The 18,959-nt window shown below is 30.6% G+C and overlaps 2 protein-coding genes across 2 annotated transcripts; both read left to right on the forward strand.

Annotated features, from left to right (window-relative positions):
• Positions 1-6,187: 6,187 nt before the first annotated feature.
• Positions 6,188-7,753, forward strand: LOC135130773 (ankyrin repeat, PH and SEC7 domain containing protein secG-like). Its single transcript, XM_064058194.1, has 2 exons — positions 6,188-6,203; positions 6,369-7,753. Exons 1-2 carry the CDS (start codon positions 6,188-6,190, stop codon positions 7,751-7,753), a joined length of 1,401 nt encoding a protein of 466 aa, XP_063914264.1.
• A 6,492-nt stretch (positions 7,754-14,245) lies between these two features.
• Positions 14,246-16,573, forward strand: LOC135130774 (ankyrin-3-like). The gene is made up of 4 exons (XM_064058195.1): positions 14,246-14,320; positions 14,382-14,540; positions 15,123-15,186; positions 15,261-16,573. Exons 1-4 carry the CDS (start codon positions 14,246-14,248, stop codon positions 16,571-16,573), a joined length of 1,611 nt encoding a protein of 536 aa, XP_063914265.1.
• Positions 16,574-18,959: the final 2,386 nt, after the last annotated feature.

The following is an 18,959-nucleotide window of genomic DNA, read 5'->3' on the forward strand; positions in this document are numbered from 1 at the left end:
CTTGAAAAACTGTAAATCGAAAAATTCCCAGTAAAAAATTGAAAAATGGGGAAACTGTATGATGAAAAAATTGCAAATCGGAAAACTGAAGACACGAAAAATTGAACCATTGAAAAATTGAAAAAAATTGAAACATCAAAAAGTGAAAACTCGAAAAAGTGTAAAACGGTTGAATAATTTAAGAAATCAAAAATTGAAAAATGGATAAATTAAAATGGGGGTACTGACAGCTCGAAAAATTGAAAAATTTTAAAAACTAAGAAACGATTAATCGTAAAATCGAAAAAAAAATTGCAATCGCAAATTGGAGAACCGAAAAATTCTAAAATTGATAACTAGACAAATGCAAATCGAAAAATTGAAAATTGAATGGTTGGGAAAACTAAAAATTTTGAAAAACTGAAATTTTCAAAAAACAAAAATTATGAAGTCGAAAAATTGTCAGTTAGAAAAAATGCCATTCGAAAAATTGAAAAATCCAAGGATTTTAAAATTGGAAGTAAAAAATTGAAAAGTTGAAAAATTGAAAATTGATCACTCGAGACATTGCGAATCGAAAAATTATCGAAAAATTGCAACAACAAAATACTGAAAAATACTAAAAGGCAAATAGAAAATCGAAAAATGGAAAACTGAAAAATCGGAAAATTAAAAATCAATAAGGTGAAAATTGGAAAATTAAAAAGGAAAAATCCAAAAATCGATGAACTGTAAAATTAAAAATTTGCAAATAGAAAATTTGAAGGAGTGAAGAATTGAAAAATCGAAAAATTTTAAAATGGAATAATTGGAATTAAAAAATTTCGCAAATAAAAAAATTAAATGTCTGAAAATTTCAGAAATGGAAAAATTAAATATTGAAAACTTTGAATTGGACGCTTGAAAAAATGTAAATCGAAAAATTATAAAACTGAAAAATTTTGAAGTTGAAAAACTGAAAAATTAAAAATTGAAAACTCGAGAAAATCGAAAAATTATACAATCAAAAAAATTGTCAAATCAGAATCAAAAACTAAATAATTAAAAATTGAAGAAACAAAGCACTGAAAAATTGATTAAATGAAAATTATTAAATTGCAAAGAGAAAATCGAAAAATGAAAAATTAAAAAATCTGAAAATTAAAAATCAAGAAGCTGAAAAATCGAAAAATGAAAAATTAAAAATCGAAACCGTTTTAAAATGAAATAATTGGAATTCGAAGAACTGTGCAAATCGAAAAATTGTATGATAGAAAAATTGTAATTCAAAAACTTTAAAAGTTGAAAAATCAAAAATTGAAAAACGAAAAATAAAAAATTCGAAACACTGCAAACCGAAAAATTAAAGTGACGAAACAGTGAAAAATCGAATAATTGATTAACTAAAAAAGTGAAAACTCGAAAAAACGGAAAACTGCAAATCTAAAAATTGAATAGTGAAAAATTGAAAACATTAAATTGAAGCCTTGAAAAACTTCAAATCGAAAAGTTACCAGTCAAAAAATTGAAGAAAATTACAAATCGAAAAATTGCAAAATTAAAATCAAAATAATAATAATAATAATAATAATAAGTTTATTGTCCCACAGGTTTCCCTAATTACAGGACAAAATATAAAAAAAATACATAATAATAAATATACAAATAACTAAATAAAAGAAAAGAAAAAACAGCACTCTCGACCATAATACAAACAGGACTAACCCAAGAAAACATCACTCACGAGCTTATTTGCACATTTGCACATCACTGAAATCGGTGAACGGCATAAGACGTTCGTGCGTGGAGACGGCACATAAAAGGTAACTACATGTCGTGAAGAGAATTGCGGCACATTAAATTCAACTTTCGATAGTAAGGACGCACAATCAATCCTATTATTAATTAATTTTACAATAAAGTTCGCACAAACCAAGAATGGAAAATTGAAAGTCGAAAAACTGAAAAATCGGTCAACTGGAAAACTGAAAACTCAAAAAAAAAACCTGAAGAATCAAAAAGATTGAAAATCCAAAAATTGAACATCGAAGAATTGGAGACGAAAAAGTGTAAAATCGAAAAATTCGAAAAACGAAATATTCTACATTGAAAAATTGAATTATTGAAAATTTCAAAGCAGAAAAATCAAAAATTTAAATCGGCAGGAACTGCAAATCGAAAAATTGCCAGTTGAAAAATTTGACAATCGAAAAACTGAAGCAACGAAGAACTGATTAATTGAAAAATTCATAAGTGGAAAAATAAAAAATTGAACAATTTAAAATTAAAAACTGATTGAGGAAACGAAACACTGGAAAATCGAATGATCGATCAATTAAAAAAGTGTAAATTCTAAATCGAAAATCGAAGAAACTGAAAAATCAAAAAATTGAAAAATCCAGGAATTGAAAAATCGGTCAATCGGAAAATTGAGAACTCAAAAATCTGCAAACTGAAAAAGTGCCAGTCGAGTAACTGAAGAAGCAAAAGAACTGAAAAATCCAAAAATGGAATATCGAAGAATGGGAGACGATTGAAAATTTCAGAGCTGAAAAATCAAAAATTTAAATCTTGAAAAACTGCAACTCGGAAAGTAACCGGTCGAAATATTGAACGGAATTACAAATCCAAAATTGTAAAATCGCAAAAATTGCAAAATTAAAAACGAAAACTAATTAATCGAAGAATGGAAAATTGAGAAATCGTTCAATTGAAAAACTGAAAACTCAAAAATGTGCAAACTGAAAAAGCGCTAGTTGAAACATTGAAAAAGCAAAAAGATTGAAAAATACAAAAACTGAAGAATAGGAGACGAAAAATTGTATCATCGAAAATTTCAAAAGTTGAAAAATCAAAAATTTAAATCTCGAAAAGCTGCAAATTGAAAAATTGCCAGCTGAAAAATTGAAGAATTCAAAAGTTGAAAAATGAAAAATTTAAAACTGATGGAGGAAACGAAATACTCGAAAATCGAATGATCGATCAATTAAAAAACTGTAATAAATTATATTAAATGGAGAATCGAAAAAGGGAAAATAAAAAAATTAGAAACTTAAAAATCAAGAACCTGAAAACTAAAAAAATTAAAAAAGAAAAATCGAAAAATCGATCAATTGTAAACTTGAAAACTCGAAAATCATTGAAGAAATGAATAATTGAAAAATCAAAAAATTTTAAAACGGAATAATTATAAGTAAAAAATTGCGCAACTCGAAAAATTGGGTAATTCAAAATTTCAAAAACTGAAAACTTTACATTGAAAGCTTGAAAATCTGTAAATCGAAGAATTGAAAAATCTAAAAACTGGAAGATGAAAAGTTGCAAATTAAAAAATTGAAGAAAGGAAAAATTGAATAATTGAAAAATAAAAAAAATTTGAAAAAAAAATTGAAAACTCAGAAACGAAACTTAAAAATTTAAAATTGCAAACTGAAAAAACTACAAGAAGAAACGAAAAGTTATAAAACTGAAAAATTGTTAAATAGAAAAATCGTATAATCGAAAAATTGCATATCGATAAATTGGTGAGAACAAAAATAAAAAATTTAAAAGTTAAAAAATGAAAAATTGAAAAATAAAAAATTGATAACTGTGGCATTGGAAATCGAAAAATTATAGAAACAAAAAATTGTACAATCAAAAACTTAAAAAAAATGCAAATCCAAAAACTGAATAATTAAAAATTTCAGAAACTGAAAAATCAAAAGTCCAAAAATTAAAGAAACGAAACCCGGAAAAACTGATTAAGTGAAAAATAGTAAATTACAAATAGAAAATCGAAAATTGGAAAATTGAAAAATCGGAAAATTAAAAACCAAAAATCGATCCACTGTAAAATTGAATACTCGAAAATCTGCAAATCGAAAAACTGAAGAATCGAAAAATTAATAAATCGAAACATTTTGAAAATTTCAAAAGCTGAAAAACCAAAAATTGAAAACTAATCTAAAAACTTGAAAAAATTGTATGAGAAATTATAAATCGAAAAACTGAACAAACGAAAAATCCAAAAGTTGAAATGTAAGAAATTTAAAAATTTAAAGTTGTAAACTGGAAAGACCGAAAATCGAAAATTGAAGAAACGAAAAGCTAAAAATTAAAAAATTGAAAACTTTAAAAGTTAAAAAATAAAAAGTTGAAAACTCGAAACACTACAAACCGAAGAATTGAAGGAACAAAACACTGAAAAATCGAATAATCGATCAACTAAAAAATTGAAAACTCGAAAAATTGGAAATTGCAAATCCAAGAATTGGATAATGAAAAATTTTGGAAATTGAAAAATGAAAAACTGAAAACATTAAATTGAAACCTTGAAAAACTTCAAATCGAAATGTTTAGACAAAAATTGAAGAAAAATTGCAAAATTTAAACGAAAACTAATTAATCGAAGAATGAAAAATTGAGAAATCGGAAAATTAGAAATCAAGAAACTGAAAAATCAAATAATTGAACAACGAAAAACTGAAAAATAGTTCAATTGGAGAACGGAAAACTCAAAGATCTGCAAACTGAAGTCGAAAAATTGAAGAAGTATATAGATTGAAAAATCCAAAAATTGGTAAAACGAAATATTGTAGATTGGAATATTGAACTACTGAAACTTTTAAAGCGGAAAAATCAAAAATTTAAATATTGAAAAGCTGCAAATTGAAAAATTGCCAGCTGAAAAAATGAAGAAATGAAAAATTAAAAAATCCGAAAATTGAACAATTTAAAATTAAACACCACTGAAATACCGGGCCTAAGTGAGGAAACGAAACACTGGAAAATCGAATGATCGATCAATTGAAAAACTGTAAATTGTAAATCGGAAATTAAAAAATGGAAAACTAAAGTATCGGAAGATTAAAAACCATGAAACTGAAAAACTGAAAAATTGGAAACTTGAAAAAGTGCTAATCGAAAATTTGGTAGTCGAAAAATTAAAGAAGCAAGAAACTAAAAAGTCGAGAAATGAAAAATTGTAAAATCGAATAATTGAAAAAACAAAAAATTGCAAATCAAAAAATTCAATAATCGAAATGTCCAAAGCTGAAAAATTAAAAATTTAAATCTTTAAGAGCTGTAAATCCAAATTTGCCAGTTGAAAAATTGAAAAATCGCAAGATATCAAGGTGGAAAATTTGTCAATGGAAAAACTGAAGGAACGAAAAATTTAAAATTAAATTTAATTATTATTATTATTATTATTTAATTAAATTTAACAATTTAAAATTGAAAACTCATTGGGGAAATGAAACAATGGAAAATCGAAAGATCGATCATATAAAAATCTGTAAATTGTAAATCGAAAATCGAAAAATGGAAAAGTAAAAAATCGGAAAATTAAAAATCATGCAACTGAAAAATCGAAAAATTAAAAACGAAAATTTGAAAAAGCAAACATTTATCAACTAAAAAATTGGAAACTCTAAAAAGTGCAAATCGAGAATTTGGTAATCGAAAAATTAAAGAATCAAGAAAATGGAATAATTGAAAATTTCAAAAGCTGAAAAATAAAAAATTGAAAATTTGAAATAATGCGAATCGAGAAAACTCAAAGAAAAGAAAAATTTTAATACAGAAAATTCGCAAATCGAAAAATAGAATAATTGTAAGTTTCAAAAGCCGAAAAATCAAAAACTCAAGAGTAGAAAAATTGGAAAATGATAAACTAAAAATAATCAAGCAACTGAAAAATCGAAAAATTCATAATCGGAAAAATGTTAAGTCGAAAACTTTGACAATTAAATAAAATTTTAATATACGGAGTGTTTATAGAAAATTCTAAAATTCAATTTCCAAATATATCTATAGGTACTCCAGTTTGTGCAAATAGAACACTGTATACGTTATTATTGCATCTTACTCTATTTTTTGTGCTGTATGTTTCAATATGTCGGTGAGTGTCTTATATATAAAATCTTCATTAATTTTCTTTAAACTCTTTTTGTATTAAGGCTCAATTTTATTTATACTACAACATAGTATCGGATTTCAAAAATAACCCTATTGACATTTATTTGTAAAATTTGCTATAAAAATCAAGAAAATTGGAATAACGTGGCAACGTTACATCGAAATTTCAAAAAGTCAATCAGAATCTGAAAAAATATACAGGTTATTCCATTTGAAAAAATTAAAGAAGTGTGTCTTAAAAACCGAACAATCTATAGCTGAACTGTAGAACTGTTGTAGAATTGTACAACGTTAGTCTTTTGACTTTTTGATATTGCTGATTGACGGTATGGTGACGACGCTCTGTGACCTTGAAGTGTCAAAAAATTTTAAATAACGTGCAAAAGAAACAGAAATCAATGATTTTGGTTCTAAACAGATAGTAGATTTGAAATGTCAAAATGACATATGTCTTAAATAAATCCTCGTCGTTCACCTACCCCCACTACTACTGTGACTCTACATTCCAGATAGAGAGAACAGGACCCTCCACCACGCCTGCTCCGTCGGAAACTACGACCTCGCCATCGCTCTCATCGGCACCGGCGTCGACGTCAACGCCCCCAACGAAAAAAACGAGCTCCCCCTCCACCAAGCCTGCCTATGGAACCGACGCGAAATCGTCACTCTCCTCCTGAAAAAAGGCGCCGACATCAACAAATCCAATTCCGAGGGCGAAACGCCCCTCCACATCGCTTGCAACCAAGGCGACAACGATCTCGTCAAACTACTGATCAACAACGGAGCCCAGTTGGACCTGGTGGACAAGTCCCAAGAAACCGCGCTCTTCAAAGCCTGCGCCAACTCCAACTACGACATCGTCAAGACCTTGATCGAAAGCGGCGCCTGCTTGAACATCCCGGAGAGCCAGTACGGCTACGTGCCGTTGCACCGAGCCTGCGCACACGGCATCTACGGGATCGCGGAGCTCATGCTCGACCACGACGCCGAGATCGACGCCCGGGATAACTACATGCAGACGCCGCTGTTCCGGGCGTGCGAAGCGGGCGACGCGGATATCCTCCAGCTGCTGGTGGAGGAGGGCGCGAGGGTCAACGTCGTGGACTTCGAAGGGGCCACGGCGGCTCACCTGACAGCGAAGTACCAGAACGTGCAGATCTTGAGGATTCTGGCGGAGTATGGGGCCAAGTTGGATGTGCAGGACTTGGATGGAAGCACGCCCTTGCACCAGGCCAGCAAAGAAGGAAACTTGCCGGTGGTTCAATTTCTGGTGGAGAGAAACGTCAACGTAAACTCGCAGGACATGCAAGAGCAGTGTCCGCTGCATCTAGCTGCCTATCGGGGACACGACAAAATCGTGTCCCTTTTGTTGGAAAATGGGGCTTGGGTGAACTCCGTGGATGAGGGTGGACAAACCCCTTTGCATGCAGCTTGTTACTGGGGTCAAGCTGACGTCGCCAAAATCCTGATTGAGAAAGGGGCTTCCCTGGATAAAATTGACGAAGATGGTAAAGCACCCATTCACTATTGTGTTATCAAGGAACACTTTAAGGTCATTAAAATTTTGCTCGAATGGGATAGTTCCCAACTCAGTTTGGTGGATGGGTTGAATTACACGCCGCTGCACTTAGCTTGCGAGAATGGGGATTTGGAGATGGTCAAATTGCTGGTTGACCATGGGGGAGGGGTGAATCTCGCTGGGAAGGTGGGTCAGACGCCCATGCACTTGGCTTGTCGGTATGGGTTGGTGGAGATTGCGCAGGAGTTGCTTGGAAGGGGCGGCGATTTGAATATGGTCGATGATAATGGGAACCGACCCAGAGATCTGGCCAGGATTTTTGACCATGTGGACGTACTTGATTTCTTAGATGGTGTACATGTTGAAAGCGAATAACCCATGAGCAAGAAGACAAAGAGTTAATGGTCTTGTTGTGTCATAATAATTTGTAATGTAGTAAGGTTGTGAATTTTGATAAAGTGTTTTACGAGTAATTTGGGTACTTTTTTTCTCTAGGTTTTTTGGAATTATATTCACGATTATTATTGAAATTAATACGTTTGAACAACTTATATTGAATTATTTTATTCAGTGTGATGGTTATTGTAGGACAAATTAAACGGATTTATTCCGTATGCATAATTTGCAAAAAATATTTTGAGGTTATGTTGCTCCTGTGTGTCGATTTTAGTGAATTTTTTGTTAGTAAAATCTCATTCAAATGCTATCTTCTAAATAAATAAACAGGAAAATCCAAAAATTAAGAAATTTAGAAATCGAGAAGATAAAAACCTGAAAAACTGAAAATTAGGAAATCCAAAAATTGGAAAAACGAATAATAAAAAAAAAACAAAAGTTGAGAAATCGAAAAAACGAAAAATTGAAATAGCCCAAATTCGATAAATCGAAACTTCGAAAATTGTAAAATCGTGAAACCGATATAATTTGAAAAAACAAAAATCTAAAATTTGAACATGTAAAGATAGTGAAATCGAAAAGTGAAGAAATCGAACAACTGAAAAACAAAAATCAAAATAACCCAAATTTGATAACAGAAACATCGAAATCTCGAGAAACCAAAAAATCGTAAAGTCGAAAAATTGGAAAACATGATAAATTCCAAAACTGAAATATTGAAAAGTTTACATATACATAAGAAAATCCAAAAATTGAAAAATTGAAAAATCGAAAATTGAAAAAATAGAAAAATTGAGACCATAAAAACCTGAAAAATTGAAAAATTGACAAATTGGGAAATCGAAAAATCGAAACATCGAAAAATTGGAAAAACGAAAAAATTAAAAATCCAAAAGCCGAAAAATCGAAAAAAATGCAAAATGAAAAATCGAAAATTGAAAATTTGAAATCAAAAATCGGAGAAATCGAATACCTGAAAAACAGAAATCAAAATAACCCGAATTCGACAAATCGAAACATGGAATTCTCGAGAAATAAAAAAATAGAAAGTCGAAAAATCACAATTTTGAATGATCAAAAAATTCAAAATTGGGAAATTGAAACATTGCAAAGTTGAAAAATTGGAAAATTAAAAATCAAGAAATCGAAATATCGAAAAGTTGAGAAATCGAAAAACCGTAAATTGAATCGACATGAAAAATTCCAAAAATGAAATATTGAAAAATTTATAAGTCCCTAAATAGGAAAATCCAAAAATTGGAAAATTGAGAAATCGAGAAGTCGAAAAATCGAAAAATCGAAAAATCGGAAATCGAAAAAATCGATAATTGAGAATGTAAGAACCTGAAAAATTGAAAAATTGAAAAATCGAAACATCAAAAAATTGGAAAAACGAAAAATCAAAAAATTCAAAAATCGAGAAATCGAAAAGTCGAAAAATTGAAAAATCGAGACACTGGACCATGAAAAATTCGAGAATTCGAAATAGCCCAAATTCGATAAATCGAAACGTCGGTCATTTGAAAATCGGGAAATTGAACAGTTGCAGAAACATCGAAAACTCGATAAATCGAGAAATCCAAAAAATCAAAAATTTGGTACATCAAAAATCTAAATTAAACATTGAGAAATTGAAACTTGAAAAGATCGAGAAATCGAAAAGTGGAGAAACCGAAAAACTGAAAGAAAAAAATCAAAATAACCCAAATTTGAGAAATCGAAACATCGAAATCTGGAGAAATCAAAAAATCTAAAAGTCGAAAAATTGAAATTTTGGAGAATAAAAAAATAAAAAATTGAGAAATCGAAACACCAAAAAACTGAAATATTGCAAAACTGAAATCCAAAAAATGGAGAAATAGAAAAGTCGTAAAACCGTAAATTGAATGGACGTATGATAAATTCCAAAACTGAAATATTGAAAAACTTATAAGTCCGTAAATAGAAAAATCAAAAAATTGAAAAATTGAAAAATCGAAAATTGAAAAAATATAAAAATTGAGACCATAAAAACCTGAAAAATTGAAAAATAGGGAAATCGAAAAATCGAAACATAGGAAAATTGGAAAAACGAAAAACTAAAAAGTCCAAAAGCCGAAAAATCGAAAAAAATGCAAAATAAAAAATCGAAAATTGAAAATTTGAAAAATCAAAAATCTAAATTTTGAACATCGAGAAATTGAAATTTGAAGAGATCGAGAAATCAAAAAGTGGAGAAATCGAAAACCTGAAAAACATAAATCAAAATAATCCGAATTCGACAAATCGTAACATGGAATTCTCGAGAAACAAAAAAATTGAAAAGCCGAAAAATTGAAAAATCAAAAAACTTAACATTTAAAAAATCAAAAAACTAAAAAATTGAGAAAATAAAAAAATAGAAAGTCGAAAAATTAAAATTTTGAATAATCAAAAAGTTCAAAATTGAAAAATTGAAACACCCAAAAAATTGAAACACTGCAAAGTTGAAAAATTGAGAAACTGAAACAGCAAAAAAATTGAAACATTGTAAAGTTGAAAAATTGGAAAAATAAAAATCAAGAAATCGAAATATCGAAAAGTTGAGAAATCGAAAAACCGTAAATTGAATCGACATATGTATGTATGAAAAATTCCAAAACTTAAATATTGAAAAATTTATAAGTCCGTAAATAGAAAAATCCAAAAATTGGAAAATTGAGAAATCGAAAAGTCGAAAAATCGAAAAACAGAAAAATCGAAAAATCGGAAATTGAAAAAATCGATAATTGATAAGGTAAGAACCTGAAAAATTGAAAAATCAAAACACCAAAAAATTGGAAAAACGAAAAACTAAAGTCCAAAAGCCGAAAAATCGAAAAAAATGGAAAATGAAAAATCGAAAAATTGAAAATTTGAAAAATCAAAAATCTAAAATGTGAACAATAAGAAATTAAAATTTGAAGAGATCGAGAAATCAAAAAGTGGAAAAATCGAAAACCTGAAAAACAGAAATCAAAATAACCCAAATTCGACAAATCGAAACTTGGAATTCTCGAAAAAAAAAAACCGAAAAGTCGAAACATTGAAAAATCAAAAAACTTAAAAATAAAAAATAAAAAAACTAAAAAATCGAGAAAATAAAAAATCGAAAAGTCGAAAAATCAAAATTTTGAATAACCAAAAAATTCAAAATTGACAAACTGAAACATCAAAAAAATTGAAACATTGTAAAGTTGAAAAATTGGAAAAATAAAAATCAAGAAATCGAAATAACGAAAAGTTGAGAAATCGAAAAACCGTAATTGAATCGACATATGTATGAAAAATTCCAAAACTTAAATATTGAAAAATTTATAAGTCCGTAAATAGAAAAATCCAAAAATTGGAAAATTGAGAAATCGAAAAGTCGAAAAATCGAAAAATAGGTAAATCGAAAAACCGGAAATTGAAAAAATCGGTAATTGAGAAGGTAAGAACCTGAAAAATTGAAAAATTGAAAAATCAAAACATCAAAAATTGGAAAAACGAAAAACTAAAAAGTCCAAAAGCCGAAAAATTGAAAAAAATGGAGAATAAAAAATCGAAAAATTGAAAATTTGAAAAATCAAAAATCTAAAATGTGAAGAATAAGAAATTAAAATTTGAAGAGATCGAGAAATCAAAAAGTGGAAAAATCGAAAACCTGAAAAACAGAAATCAAAATAACCCAAATTCGACAAATCGAAATTTGGAAGTCTCGAAAAAAAAAACCGAAAAGTCGAAACATTGAAAAATCAAAAAAATTAAAAATAAAAAATAAAAAAAACTAAAAAATCGAAAAAATAAAAAATCGAAAAGTCGAAAAATCGAAATTTTGGGGAATCAAAAAATTAAAAATTGAGAAATTGAAACACCAATAAAATTGAAACATTGCAAAGTTGAAAAATTGAAATAAATAAAAACTCAAGAAATCCAAATATCGAAAAGTCGGAAAACCGTAAATTGAATCGACATATGAAAAATTCCAAAACTGAAATACTGAAAAATTTATAAGTCTGTGAGTAGAAAAATCCAAAAATTGAAAAATGGAGAAATCGAGAAGTCGAAATACGAGAAGCAGAAAAATCGAAAAATTGAAAAGATAAAAACTTGAAAAACTGAAAAATTGAAAAATTGAGAAGTAGAAAAATCGAATCATCGAAAAATTGAAAAATCGAAAAATCAAAAATTCAAAAGTCGAGAAATCGAAAAATCGAAAAATTAAAATATTGAGACACTAGGGCATGAAAAAAACTTTAAATTCAAAAAATCAATAAACGAAAAAATCGAGAAAATAAAACAATTGAAAAGGCGAAAAATCAATATTTTGAAGAATCAAAAAATTCAAAATTGAAAAATTGAAACACCAAAAAAATTGAAACATTGCAAAGTTAAAAAACCTAGAAAATAAAAAATCGAAAATTCGAAAAGTCGAAATTTTGGGGAATCAAAAAATTCAAAATTGAGAAACTGAAACACCAAAAAAATTGAAACATTGTAAAATTGAAAAATTGGAAAAATAAAAATCAAAAATTCGAAATATCGAAAAGTCGAGAAATCGAAAAACCGTAAATTGAATCGACATATTTATGAAAAATTCCAAAACTTAAATATTGAAAAATTTGTAAGTCCGTAAATAGAAAAATCCAAAAATTGGAAAATTGAGAAATCGAGAAGTCGAAAAATCGAAAAACAGATAAATCGAAAAATCGGAAATTGAAAAAATCGATAATTGAGAAGGTAAGAACTTGAAAAATTGAAAAATTGAAAAATCAAAACATCAAAAAATTGGAAAAACGAAAAACTAAATACTCCAAAAGCCGAAAAATCGAAAAAAATGGAAAATAAAAAATCAGAAAATTGAAAATTTGAAAAATAAAAAATCTAAAATGTGAACAACAAGAAATTGAAATTTGAAGAGATCGAGCAGAAATCAAAAAGTGGAAAAATCGAAAACCTGAAAAACAGAAATCAAAATAACCCGAATTCGACAAATCGAAACATGGAATTCTCGAGAAATAAAAAAATCGAAAATTCGAAACATTGAAAAATCAAAAAAACTTAAAAATGAAAAATCAAAAAACTAAAAAATCGAGAAAGTAAAAAAATGAAAAGTCGAAAAATCTAAATTTTGAAGAATCAAAAAATTCATAATTGAAAAATTGAAACACCAAAAAAATTGAAACATTGCAAAGTTGAAAAATCGTGAAAATAAATAATCGAAAAGTCGAAAAATCGAAATTTTGGGGAATCAAAAAATTCAAAATTAAGAAACTGAAACACCAAAAAAATTCAAACATTGTAAAGTTGAAAAATTGGAAAAATAAAAATCAAGAAATCGAAATATCGAAAAGTCGAGAAATCGAAAAACCGTAAATTGAATCGACACATGTATGAAAAATTCCAGAACTTAAATCTTGAAAAATTTATAAGTCTGTAAATCGGCAAATCCAAAAACTGGAAAATTGAGAAATCGAAAAGTCGAAAAATCGAAAAATAGATGAATCGAAAAATCGGAAATTGGAAAAATTGAAAAATCGAAACATCAAAAAATTGGAAAAACGAAAAATCAAAATTTTGAAGAATCAAAAAATTGAAAATTGAAAAATTGAAACACCAAAAAAATGGAAACATTGCAAAGTTGAAAAATCGAGAAAATAAAAAATCGAAAAGTCGAAAAATCTAAAGTTTGCTAAATAAATCCTGTCTAAAATACACAAAATATGATGAGTATGTACTTGTAATTTATCACTCCATTCATATTTTTTTGATTTGCATATACAGGGTGACTCAAAAAAATTAATGAATGCGTAAATTAATTTTATTGATTTAATCAGGAACCACAAAACCGAATGCTTTGAAATCTTGCAGATGTTTTAAGGTTATAAAGAGCATAATAAATGTTTAGTCAAAATATATTTGCTTATCCCCTCCACAAACTTGATGACGTCAGCTCAAAAGTTTGCCGAATAAATCATATCTAAAATGTACAAAATATGATGAGTCTGTACTTGTGATCTATCACTCCATTCATATTTTTTAGATTTGCATATACAGGGTGACTCAAAAAAATAATGAATGCGTAAACTTATTTTATTGATTTACTCAGGAACTACAAAACCGAATTCTTTGAAATCCACTGCGAAAAAAAAACAAAACATAATAGGCATGCAGTCGTCACGTTTCCGACAGCGAGGGAAGTACTGTCTAAACTCTTTAGACCAATTTTTTTTTTTTTTGCCTTAAATCGTCACGGGTCGCCGGTTCACCAGGGTCATCTATTCGCCTACCAACGAGCTGCCGCCGCCCCCCCAATTTATATTCATTTTTTTGTACATACAAATCCTCATTATATACGTGATTACACCGGGTATTCGTTGCTTCTCCCTTTTTTCCCTTTCCTTCCTTTTCTTCTCTTTATTCTACTTATTCTACTCCTCTTTCTTTCTCTTCTTCGGCTTTCCTGTCATCTTTTTTTCTGTGTGCCCTCTCATGGCACACTGGCGCCCAAGGCAAAGACAGTTGATCGACCCATCACCCCGCGACGACGAAGGAGCTCGCCTGGCCGTTAGAAGGACGTCACAATTTTTTCGACTTAAGTAAAGCGTTTGATCGCGTTTCACAACAGATATTAATAAGGAAGTTACTACTTTATGATTTTCATCCAGGTAGTACTAAGTTGATATCCAACTTGAGCAGCAGAACACAGTACGTTAAAATTAATGACAAATTATATGGTTGTGTTAAAATCGTCCACAGAGTTCCGCAAGGTTCTATTTTGGGGCCAGTTTTAGTTTTAATACATATTAATGATTTACCTGAATATCTAATAGATAGACATGTTTCTTTGTATGTGGGCGATACTATAATAAGCGCTAAAAATTTAAAACTAAGCAAGATATTGATAACAAAAAATTTAAGATTACTTGGCTGGCTGACGATTGGTCTATTGGGAACCAATTAAATTTAAATAAGAATAAATCTCAAGAACGAAAACCTTACACCTGAAATAGATTTTTGTTTTTGGAATCGCTAATATATCCAGTTTCGCATCGTTAACTACTTCATTTATTTCTATTTAACAGAACGTAACTCCAAAACGGCACAAGAATCGGCATTTTCGTTTAAAGCAGTCGATTCGTGAAAGTTTTGTTATATTGTTAGCAAAGTTTCAGCTCTATGCTTCCATTTTTCATAAAAGAAGTATATTGTATGCATAAAAATATTTCTAGTTAATTAAGACATGATCTAACTTGACATGAATTGACCTGACCTGATGTAACCTGCCCTGACATGACCTGACCCGACTTGACTTAACTTTCTCCGTTGTCTCAAATGAACAAACTTTAAACTTTGTCGATTTGTACAGCAAATGTCCATAGTCAATTATGTGGACTTACAACTGCTGGACTGTCTAGTACTGTCCACATTGTGTACAGATTAAACGTCCCATAAATCACCCAATTACCCATAAACATTTTCATTACCACTTCGATTCAATTTTCAGGCAAATGGAGTGCACTCCATACAGCTTGTCTCACAAACGACTGGGTCAAGGTCAGATCCCTCCTCGATGAGGGTGAGAACATCCACGTCAGAAGCAGATTAAGACTAACCCCACTCCACGCAGCTTGCATAAGAGGCAACATGGACGTCATAGAGTTACTTCTCCAAAGAGGCGCCGACCCCAACGCCCTCGATGCACACTGTAATACACCTTTGCATGTGCTTTGCATGAAGGACGACCCCTTCCTCGTCAAATTGTTAATCCGGAAGGGTGCCCAAGTAAACGCCATGACCTTGGACGGCCAGTCACCACTTTCTTACGCCTGTCGAAAGGGCAACTACCAAACCGTCCGGATTCTCATTCTGCATGGGGCTTCTCTAAACATCAGAATTGAAAATGGGCAGACACCTCTGCACAAAGCTTGCGCCGACTGCAATGTGGAAGTATTGACGTTAATGCTGATGATGCGGGCCTTGCTCAACATAGAGGATTATTCCGGGAGGACTGCGCTCCACATAGCGTGTGAAAGTGGGTTCGAGAATATTGTTACGCTGCTAATAAAAACTGGGGTTCTGGTTAATGGCAGAAACTTGAATGGGGAGACGCCTCTGCATTTGGCTTGTCGACAAGGACTTGATGCGATTGTCAGAATTTTGCTGGAGACGGACGTCGATATGAGTGCCAAAAACGGTCAAGGGTGGACACCTTTGCATCTAGCGTGTATGAAAAACCACCTCGAAATCGTTCGTCTTTTGGTGGCAAAGGGAGCTTCTGTATACGATGTTAATAATTACACTGGAAAATCCTCTCTTCATGCTGCTTGTATGGGGGGCAACATTTTTATAATCAAATTTTTGATACAGAAAGGAGTTTTTGTGGATAGTAGAGACATTGAAGGCAAGACTCCACTACACTACTGCGCAAGCGTAGGTCAGCACGCAACGGCGAAACGGTTGATACAGTTTGGTGCCCAAGTGAACGCTGCAGACCACTTTAACAACACACCGCTACATAGCATCTGTGAATACGGGAATCTGCCGACATTAACTCTGCTTCTTGATAGTGGGGCAGTACTGGATGTTTTTGGGAAGTTGGACAAGACACCCTTACATTTAGCCTGTGAAAATGGGTTCTACAGGGGTGTGGAAGCTTTGGTCGCATCTGGTGCAAATAAATACGCGGTGGACGCAAACGGACGAACACCTCTACAGGTGTCAAGGACTAAGAAAATATATTACTTTTTAGGCAATGAAATTGTTGGAGAACGTGCTATTCCGCCGACATTTAATGAAACGACACAAATTAGAAACTGAAGAATTTTTGTGTGGTGGCATGATTGTAATTTTGCAGTTTTTTAATAAAGGGGCATAGATGAATTTTTTTCTTGCTGTTAATAATTATGGAAAAGAGACAGGAAGGTTAGAGTACGATTCTATATTTGACAAGACAGCAGAATTTGGCCCCAGGAAATTATCAGACCGTAAATAGTTAATGTTTGTATTGATGAGGCTGATACGTGTTTAAACTCCATATTAATTTTAATAATAATGAAAAAACTTTCAGAGTTTAAAAAAATATATTTGTAGTCACTGCTACACGTGTTTCGATACACAGTACCGTCTTCAGAGAAACAGTTTCTCTTCTGCCTGAAGACGGTACTGTGTACCGAAACACGTGTAGCAGTGACTACAAATATATTTTTTTAAACTCTGAAAGTTTTTTCATTATTATTAAAAGTAAATGGTTAACTCTAAACACAGGAAATATGGATACATATCTCATTAGATTATAAAAAAAGTTGCTGAAGCATTATTATTAACAGATGATATCAAAACTGACAGGCTTTTCTTAATAACAAATTCTGCTTGGTAACAATCTGGAACCTGGTTCAAAAATTGTCCGGTGGGACCACAAATCGTCGGTAACTAGTTGCAAAATTCTGCAAAATAAATAGGAATTGAAAGTAATTTAAAAACAACAAATCATTTTCTTCATTTTTGTCTTTTTTACCAAAATTTCAACTGTTTCTCTTTGCTTTTTAGTTGTAGTCTAAGTATTTTTTCCATCTTCTATTTCTTGACTTCAATCTTTCTGTTTCTTACACCATTTTGTTGGATTTTAACGTCAGTTAAAAAGTTCGCAATGACGTTGTGACACATGGTAGATGAACAGGCGTTTTCTGCAGCTATCTTCAACAGTTGAACCATCTCAAAAACTGAAGGTAGTGGTGGTCCTTATACAACACTACAGCGTGAATTGGCGACTTTTTTGCCAAAATCAAAACAAAGAAAAACCGAATCTTGTAATATTTCTCTTCAAAAGTGAAGTTTTGAATGTGAAGGTGGTTATTTTTTTTAAGAGATTGTTACTCTTTATGTCGTTGCTTATTTTACCTATTATATTATAGGAACTAGCTTCATTACAATAAGTACACAACATAAAAAGAAGTGTTTATTGTTCTTAACTAGATTTATTATACAATTATTTAAAAAATCAAATTTTTAACAACCTTTAAATTTTAACACATTTTGAAACAGAATTACCTCTATCCTCTATCCTTGTTTTTATATATATCACCAAACAATAAAATTTATGAACTAATAGTACATCTAGAGTATCCATATGCAGCGAATGTAAATTCCACTGGACGAATATAATACTTATTTTAATCCCTTGTAAAATGCAGCTGATCTTTTACAGGGTTTGAGAAAAGTTTACGTGTATTGTAAAAATATATCGCAAAAACTTTTGTTAGAGCGTCAAGAATAATTTCGTGTTACCGGGAAATCTAAGAAATGTAGGTACTTATGCCACTAAAACTTACTTTTTAATTATTATTTTGTGACTAGTTTTATACTGAAGAAAAATTAAGTTGTACCATATGTGGGTGTAAAAAGTAGGTACATATACAGGGTTAGTCACGAGAAAATTACTTCTGAACATTATTTTTACGCAACCCAAAATTACGAATACCGTGTACCACTTGATACTAACTGAATTTTAAATGAAATGCTTAATCCATAATTGCTTCGAGTTTGGCAATGTCATTTTGACAATTCTGAAAAAGGAGGTTACGCGAGTGTCCATGGTGGTACCGCAGCCAGCTGGAAATCTCTGCTGGCGCCGCTAATAAGTTTGTCAGGGCTTGCTTCGAGTGCCTCTTGATCTTTTGCAACCGATTAATCACGAGAAAATTATTTCTAAAAATTCCTTTTACTATAGATGTTTCTGTGACGTGTAAAACAGATCTTAGATCTAAAAAAAAGGAAGAAATAATTGGTTCGGAGTTTTCCATTTATGACCCTGCTACGGGCTGCTACCTGATTTTATTATTCTCCGCCATTTGCATCATAAAAAAATTTACAACATGGGTTGGAGAAGATTAAAGCCGCAGTTTACATCTGCCCACCTAGATCCGGCAGATTAGGCAAATAATTGTGAGTGAATAGTCGGCCTTCCCTCAATAAACTTTTCAAACTTCCCAAACTAAAAATTAGTCACGCCATTGCGAATAACCACTACTCAGTGGCGTCGTCATCCTGGTTGTTTCTACTTTTCAACGGTATTCACTGTTTGTATTACTTGTCACTCGTGATGTATTGATTGATTTAAATATTTTAAATAATATTAATTAATAGGTAATTAAATCTGTTATGTGCGTTGTTTTATTCAACAATTTTTATTCCATGAGTCGCTTCA

This window comes from Zophobas morio, unplaced genomic scaffold (assembly GCF_036711695.1).
Source record: "Zophobas morio isolate AGI-343-1 ecotype UQ-CSIRO unplaced genomic scaffold, CSIRO_AGI_Zmor_V1 ptg000018l, whole genome shotgun sequence".
Classification (NCBI taxonomy): Eukaryota; Metazoa; Arthropoda; class Insecta; order Coleoptera; family Tenebrionidae; genus Zophobas; species Zophobas morio.

What these genes read in the sequence shown, in the direction of transcription:
- LOC135130774 (XM_064058195.1), top strand. Translation starts at nt 14,246, where the DNA reads ATGGCACACTGGCGCCCAAGGCAAAGACAGTTGATCGACCCATCACCC. An exon ending in ACGAAGGAGCTCGCCTGGCC is followed by an intron (nt 14,321 to 14,381) that starts GTTAGAAGGACG and finishes GTTTCACAACAG; the next exon opens with ATATTAATAAGGAAGTTACT. An exon ending in AAGGTTCTATTTTGGGGCCA is followed by an intron (nt 14,541 to 15,122) that starts GTTTTAGTTTTA and finishes CGATTTGTACAG; the next exon opens with CAAATGTCCATAGTCAATTA.